Consider the following 7,978-nt stretch of genomic DNA (forward strand, 5'->3'; position numbering starts at 1 on the left):
TTACTATAAAGATAATGATCTCCCTGACCTGTAACCTGCTGCAGTTTGAGCTTTTTCATAATGGTTTTTAATCCATAATGATGCTCAACACCTGAAATAAACAAAGTTATTGCTGAACTGTAGATTAATTGTGCTGATTAATAAAGAGACGGGTAAAGAGGAAACCAAACATTATTATTTCCATTTCTTTTTAGTTTAGAGTTTTTTGCCCACTAAAGCATTTTATAAAAATGTGAATAATTTGTTACATGAATCTGCAGGTCTCATCTCAATGGGGCAGGTTTGGTGACGGGGAGTTGGGATTAGTTTGTTTATGGCTAGGTGGTCATGATTTGTTGTAATTAATATTAGACCTAATTAATGCAGTGGAGCTCATTGAGTGTGTGCTTCTGTCTCAGGAGCGAGAGCTGGAGCTGCAGAAGGAGCAGAGGAGGCAAGAAGAAAACGACAAGCTGCGTCAAGAGTTTGCACAGCACGCCAATGCGTTCCACCAGTGGCTGCAGGAGACCAGGTAGAGAACCACCTGGTTACTAGAGTTCACATGCAGAAGACCAGGTAGAGAACCACCTGGTTACTAGAGTTCACATGCAGGAGACCAGGTAGAGAACCACCTGGTTACTAGAGTTCACATGCAGAAGACCAGGTAGAGAACCACCTGGTTACTAGAGTTCACATGCAGGAGACCAGGTAGAGAACCACCTGGTTACTAGAGTTCACATGCAGGAGACCAGGTAGAGAACCACCTGGTTACTAGAGTTCACATGCAGAAGACCAGGTAGAGAACCACCTGGTTACTAGAGTTCACATGCAGGAGACCAGGTAGAGAACCACCTGGTTACTAGAGTTCACATGCAGAAGACCAGGTAGAGAACCACCTGGTTACTAGAGTTCACATGCAGGAGACCAGGTAGAGAACCACCTGGTTACTAGAGTTCACATGCAGGAGACCAGGTAGAGAACCACCTGGTTACTAGAGTTCACATGCAGGAGACCAGGTAGAGAACCACCTGGTTACTAGAGTTCACATGCAGGAGACCAGGTAGAGAACCACCTGGTTACTATAGTTCACATGCAGGAGACCAGGTAGAGAACCACCTGGTTACTATAGTTCACATGCAGGAGACCAGGTAGAGAACCACCTGGTTACTCAAGGTTATTTGTGTTAACCTGTGTTTGTTTCTCTCCCCTCGGCTGCGTCCTCGCTGGTGCTGCTGATCAGGACATATCTTCTGGATGGGTTAATATCACCTTTTCTCTTCATTGTTTGTGTTATGAGTGTTTGGTGTGAAAACTGCCAATGAAAGTAAATCCTGCAGAGAGAGAGAGAGAGAGAGAGAGAGAGAGAGAGAGAGAGAGAGAGAGAGAGAGAGAGAGAGAGAGAGAGAGAGAGAGAGAGAGAGAGAGAGAGAGAGAGAGAGAGAGAGAGAGAGAGAGAGAGAGAGAGAGAGAGAGAGAGAGAGAGAGAGAGAGAGAGAGAGAGAGAGAGAGAGAGAGAGAGAGAGAGAGAGAGAGAGAGAGAGTGTGGTCAGAGTAAGCATCAGAAACATCAGGCGTTCGAGGTGGAGCTGCACGCCAACGCAGACCGAATTCCCCCCCCCCCCCCCCCCCATGCTGCTCCCTTTCTAACAGCAGTCTGTTCGTGGCAGGTCGTGTATGGTGGAGGAATCTGGAACCCTGGAGTCCCAGCTGGAGGCCACCAAGGTAAATATCCGTCCCTGTTGCATGTTGACACTTTGTCCTTACCAGTGGACAAGACCCAGAGCTAGAACCAGGTTAGCTGAGGTATCATGGTGTGTGTGTGTAGCGTAAGCACCAGGAGATCCGGGCCATGCGCAGCCAGCTGAAGAAGATTGAAGACCTGGGTGCAGCTATGGAGGAAGCGCTGATCTTGGACAACAAGTACACAGAGCACAGCACAGTGGGCCTGGCCCAGCAGTGGGACCAACTGGACCAGCTGGGAATGAGGATGCAGCACAACCTGGAGCAGCAGATCCAGGCCAGGTACACAGTGATCTGGACTTCAGACACACTTTAGCTACAATGCTGACAAAGGTAAGACAAGTGTTGCTGCTTTAAGCTCATGTTCCTCCCGCTCCATCTTTCAGGAACACCACTGGAGTGACAGAGGAGGCCCTGAAGGAGTTCAGCATGATGTTCAAGTAAGTGGCTTCGTCAGGACATGTTTGTGTGCTCTGAAGGTGGTCCTCATCTACACGTCTCCATGTGCAGGCACTTCGACAAGGAGAAGTCCGGCCGTCTCAACCACCAAGAGTTCAAGTCGTGTCTGCGCTCGCTAGGATACGACCTGCCCATGGTGGAGGAAGGAGAACCGGATCCGGAGTTTGAGGCCATACTCGACACCGTGGATCCAAACAGGTGCGTCACACGTCCAGGACCCTCCATTGATGTAAATGTGCACGGCGGTGTAGTGTCTAACACGCTGTACTGTCCTCAGGGATGGCAACGTGTCGCTGCAGGAGTACATGGCCTTCATGATCAGTCGCGAGACGGAGAACGTGAAGTCCAGTGAGGAGATCGAGAGCGCCTTCCGAGCTCTCAGTACAGAGAACAAACCCTACGTCACTAAAGAAGAGCTCTACCAGGTCCAATGTGTTCACTTGTCAGTCTGCATTCAGCCCCAGATCCAGGTCTTTGTGGAGGTCTAACTGTCCCCTTCTCCCTTTCAGAACCTGAGCAAGGAGCAGGCGGACTACTGCCTCTCACACATGAAGCCCTATCTCGACAGCAAGGGCCGAGAGCTGCCGACAGCTTTCGACTTTGTTGAATTCACCCGCTCGCTCTTCGTCAACTGATCCGTCGCCACCGGGGACCAATCGGGACGCGTTTCCCACACACACTTCAACACCCAGCTGAAAGTGCATGATTGTGGCACTAATAACAACTGTCTATGTATTTATCTCGCTCTACCTTAACTCTTTGTGCTTCTCATGATAGCAGAGTGCCTCTGTCTACATGTGAATGTGATTGTTTTAGCTTGTGCTTCCAATGCATTGAAGAACCCAATAGTAACAACTGCAGTGTGCTCTAATAAACGCTACTGGTTAGAACTGGAAACCTCTACTGTTTTCATTTCACTTCTACAATGGAATTGTTCTTTGAGATTTTTATTTTGCAAAACACAGTAGACATGAATCATCTTCAACGTGTCTCATTCTGCCACCTGATTGGCTATCTGCTCTAGCTGACCGCTCTCTCTGGGGCTGTGCTCCGTCAAGTTGTGGCTCAGCTGCCAGATGCAGACGCTCCCCTTGGTGTTCCCCACGGCCAGGAGCTGAGGGTTCTGATGGTTGAAGGCCAGACAGGTGGCAGCTTGGTTGGCTCCTCCCTGCTCCATGGTGGCTGCTGGCCTCTGGGACCTGCGGCCCAGGTCGAAGATCTGCACCTCACCTTGGACAGAACATGGAGAGCAGAAGGTCAACAAGGATGCAAATGTCTGACAAATATACTGATGGATATGCAAATGATATGTAAATCCAGCTTTGAACCCACACCTATTTATATCACACACACACACACTGTACCTTGTCCGGTGGCTGCTGCAAACACCAGTGGTCTGGTTGGAGACCACTGCACCTGAAACACGTAGGAGTCTGAAACCCTGAGCGAGAGCAGCGGGTCGGCCTGCAGCAGAGAGTGGAGGTGGGCCAGACCATCGGTCCCTGCACTCACAAACAGGTTCCTGCAGACAACACCAGACCCCCATTAGGACCAAGTCCCTGTTCCATCATCTGAACTAATTGCTGATCACTTGTTCAATGACCTGTGGAAAGGGGAGCAGTGTATGGAGTGGACGGGGCCGCTACGGGGCCTAAACAGGAAGACCGCCGGGGCTCTCAGTGTCGCATTGTGGCCTTCAGAGGGCGCAGCAGCCGGTGTCTGGGAGGAGAAGGAGCATCGGAGCAGCAGGCCGCCCTCAGAGCCCACCAAGAAGGTGTCGGGGTCCCAGGGGGACAGGGCCAGGGCGGTGACACCCACAGTGCTGCTGCCTCGGGCCTGTAGATGCATACATACTGTATCCCCAGCAAGCACGTTACAGAGTAAACCCCAAATATTAAGTATGAAAACTACATACACTGCAGCACACAGGAGAAGTTTGGAAATAATTAGAACATTTTATTAGATTTATTTTTAGTCATTCATATGTGCCTTCTAACCAGAAAGCCCATGATATGTGCCCTGTGTGTGAAATCCTTTAACGTTCCACTTTGATGAAGGCTATAAGACCGTGATGTATTCTGACACTACAAGAACCCTTCACTTTGGTTCCAGGGGTTCCTCATCCTGAGGCTCACCTTGAAGCTGGTGGTGCTGCTGTGGGGAACCTGCTGCTGCACCAGGGCGTAGGCAGCATTCAGGACTAACCGGCCCAGGTCTGAGTCCACCGTCCACAGCAGCACCCTTCCTCCTGAACAAGCACTGAGCACCCCAAACTCTCCTTTCTTCTGCAGGGGCACCCAGGCAACCTACACACACACACACACACACACACACACACACACACACACACACACACACACACACACACACACACACACACACACACACACACACACACACACACACACACACACACACACACACACACACACACACACACACACACACACACACACACACACACACACACACACACACACACACACACACACACACACACACACACACAATTCAAAGAACAGTTTACAGCATGGCTCTCTGTAGTTTTGGACTGAAGCTGATGTATACATGGAATATATAAAAGAATAACGGGGAACAAAGTGTCGGACACTAAACCTGTCCCCTGGCTTCAAAGAGCCTTCATATGGTCTCAAGGACCAGGGTCCTAGCAGACCTCACTGATGGACTGGAGCAGCGCTCCAAGAGAAACCACCTGATTGGGTCTACTCACCTGATAAACAGGCTCTCTGTGGCTGTCTGCTGACATCCCAGTTTGGACCAGCACAGGGTCCTGAGTCCGACTGGTGTCCCAGACCACCACCTCTCCACTGAAAAGACCCCCTGCAGCCACAACGGGACACACACACACAGAATCCACAAACACGATGTTCAGCTTTCTGCATGGCTCACGCTCATTTTTAAAGAGCACTGATTTTATTATGAAGAACAATAACTGAACACGATTAGTTCTACTCGACAGAAACTTAATAACAGGATCGGATTATTAGAAAGTGTACATCTGGTCTCAGTTGGTTCAGACGGTGAGGATCAATCAAGTGTCCAGCTGATGGACATGTGTGATGTGGGAGCAGGGTACCTGCGATGAGGGCGGGCTGGTTGGGATGGCAACACAGAGCGGTGACTGCAGTGGGAACGTCCAGGACCAGGTCCGCTTGTTTGGGGTCCAGACCGCGGCGGTCCAGGTTCCACGTACAAACACAGGACCTCTCTGTACTCCAGTCGCCATCGTCAATTCTGCCCGCCAAAAACACGCATTTACATACGTGTGTGTGTGTGTGTGTGTCAATAGAGAGAGAGATCAGGTGAAGCGCTGACATACCGACCGTAGGCACAAGCAATAACTGAACCTGTACAGCTCCAGGACACACCGGTCACATGAAGGCCGCTCTCTTGTGCGCTGGGGTGTTGAAGGCAATGGAGGCACGACACCTGCAAACATGATCAACTGATTCTGAACACGGAAGGACATTTAAAGAAGAGTTGTGCTTTCTGTCATCAGGAACAACGACAGACTTGCAGATTGGTTTTGGCTCACAGAGCTGCCACGCGCCTCAGTACACGACTCACCAGGTGACTCTGATCTTCCCAGTTCACCTGGAACTCATCGAAGGCGTGACTCCGGGCATTTGTGACCAACTCCCTGATGACCGAGTCCTCAACCCGCTGCAGGAAGTCCTTCAGGCCGGGCGGATCCAACTCGCCGTGGCTTTGCTGGAGGAGCTGCTCTTGTGGTTCTGGTTCCGTTTGAGTCCAGCTGATGGTAGCCGATCGAGTCTGGACCTCTGCCTCAGTCCTGTGTACAGCTCTGGTCTGACAGCCTGTCTGAATACCAGCAAATATAGATGCAATATAGATGCATTGAGCAATGCACATCTATTATATTGTAACTGCAATCATAATTTTGAGTTCTACAATTATTAAGACTTAAGGAGGTACAACACTGATGCATTGTGTATAGAGGCCACATACTCATTATTTTAATGTATACATTGTAAGTTGTAGGTGAGTGTAACTGTAAGATGTGTTATCCTTGAACAAATATGGGGTTAATAGTATTAATAAGTAAATGAATGCATTCGACTTCTCATATTCAAAAGGTCTTTGGCTAAAGCAACAGCTTGTTCTCAGCGTTCCCTTCTGGTTGTTAGATTTCCGCGCAACACCTGAACGTCTCACGCGTCTCTAACGCAGGTTCACTATGCATCGTTTCTGCCACACATTAAATACTCGGGAACTACAGATCCCAGGTGCCCTTTAAGACGGGAACGCTGCTGGTCACGTACCGACTCCTGCGCCGCCTGCTGCGCGCTCCTCCACAGAGACCCGGTGCCCACCGGATCCAGGACTTCATCAGTAAACATTCTAGGGACCGGAACTACCGGAAGTAGCGTCCACTGCGTCCAGACCAGTTTGACTGAATAGTAACCGGGTGGACCATTTCTGGTCCGCTAGCTGTTTAACACGCTGGGGCCATTTTCCTCAAAGCTAGCGTCACCTTGGTTACGGAGATCCCGTAGGCTCGTTCAAAATGATAGACACCGGAAGTCACAGTGACTTCCTGTTAGAGCTGGAGGGCCAATCTCCTCCCTCTTTGAGGCGCGCTCCCTCTTTGAGGCGCGCTCCCGCTAACTCCGAGAGGGTTTAGGGCTGTCCCATAGTCCGCATGTTGAGCCCTTTATGAAGCATTAGATGCCGACTTTGCCCAAGACAATTACCCACAATTCATTGCAATGTGACGTTACACACGCAGTTACCAATGGACGCATGGAGACGTCAACAAAGAGGAGGGCACTGTGTGTTCAGCCCGATTAATTACGTTTATACAACCGCATTAAGGATTAAAGATGGAACATGAAAACACATCAGAGGAATGCAAGCAGACGTTATATATATTCATGTATTTTTACACAGACGTATTCATCAAACATTTCGTTTGTTCATTGAAGCTGTTTTGACATAAAGGAGTAAAGAGATTATTTGAAATGACCTCATCTTGTGAGGAAAGAGCTGGAAGTCGTTAAATCTGGCAGTAAAAAGGGTATATATGTACAGTATATATGTACATATGTACAGTATATATGTATATATGTACAGTATATATGTACATATGTACAGTATATATGTATATATGTACAGTATATATGTACATATGTACAGTATATATGTACAGTACATATGTACAGTATATATGTACAGTATATATGTACATATGTACAGTATATATGTATATATGTACAGTATATATGTACATATGTACAGTATATATGTACAGTACATATGTACAGTATATATGTACAGTATATGTACATATGTACAGTATATATGTTCAGTATATATGTACAGTATATATGCACAGTATATATGTATAGTATATATGTACAGTATATATGTATACTGTATATGTACAGTATATATGTATACTGTATATATGTATATATGTACAGTATATATGTATAGTATATATGTACAGTATATATGTATAGTATATATGTACAGTATATATGTATATATGTACAGTATATATGAATAGTGTATATGTACAGTATATATGTATAGTGTATATGTACATATGTACAGTATATATAGTATATATGTACAGTATATATGTATATATGTACAGCATATATGTACAGTATATATGTATAGTGTATATGTACATATGTACAGTATATATAGTATATATGTACAGTATATATGTATATATGTACAGTATATATGTATAGTATATATGTACAGTATATATGTACATATGCACAGTATATATGTACAGTATATATGT

General features: G+C 47.1%; 2 protein-coding genes across 7 annotated transcripts in view; one reads left to right on the forward strand and one right to left on the reverse strand.

Moving 5' to 3' along the window:
* Positions 1-3,075, forward strand: part of sptan1 (spectrin alpha, non-erythrocytic 1) — a 44,142-nt gene extending 41,067 nt beyond the window's left edge. For 5 of the 6 annotated variants that reach the window (XM_034546632.1, XM_034546635.1, XM_034546637.1 and 2 more), the window contains 8 exons: positions 399-511; positions 1,220-1,237; positions 1,647-1,701; positions 1,805-2,001; positions 2,106-2,159; positions 2,230-2,376; positions 2,456-2,603; positions 2,688-3,075. In XM_034546632.1, coding sequence (XP_034402523.1) covers positions 399-511; positions 1,220-1,237; positions 1,647-1,701; positions 1,805-2,001; positions 2,106-2,159; positions 2,230-2,376; positions 2,456-2,603; positions 2,688-2,813 — 858 coding nt within the window. In that variant the 3' untranslated portion in view covers positions 2,814-3,075. The remainder of the gene's footprint in view (positions 1-398; positions 512-1,219; positions 1,238-1,646; positions 1,702-1,804; positions 2,002-2,105; positions 2,160-2,229; positions 2,377-2,455; positions 2,604-2,687) is intronic. The other variant, XM_034546636.1, reaches the window with a different exon arrangement.
* Positions 3,076-3,109: 34 nt separating this feature from the next.
* Positions 3,110-6,872, reverse strand: wdr34 (WD repeat domain 34). The gene is made up of 9 exons (XM_034546639.1): positions 6,483-6,872; positions 5,767-6,021; positions 5,519-5,628; positions 5,276-5,433; positions 4,910-5,019; positions 4,314-4,484; positions 3,782-4,014; positions 3,543-3,700; positions 3,110-3,408 (listed from the first exon to the last, which is right to left on the reverse strand). The coding sequence occupies exons 1-9, from the start codon at positions 6,558-6,560 to the stop codon at positions 3,170-3,172; spliced, it is 1,512 nt and encodes a 503-aa protein (XP_034402530.1). The 5' UTR covers positions 6,561-6,872; the 3' UTR covers positions 3,110-3,169.
* Positions 6,873-7,978: the final 1,106 nt, after the last annotated feature.

This window comes from Cyclopterus lumpus, chromosome 12 (assembly GCF_009769545.1).
Source record: "Cyclopterus lumpus isolate fCycLum1 chromosome 12, fCycLum1.pri, whole genome shotgun sequence".
Lineage (NCBI taxonomy): Eukaryota > Metazoa > Chordata > Actinopteri > Perciformes > Cyclopteridae > Cyclopterus > Cyclopterus lumpus.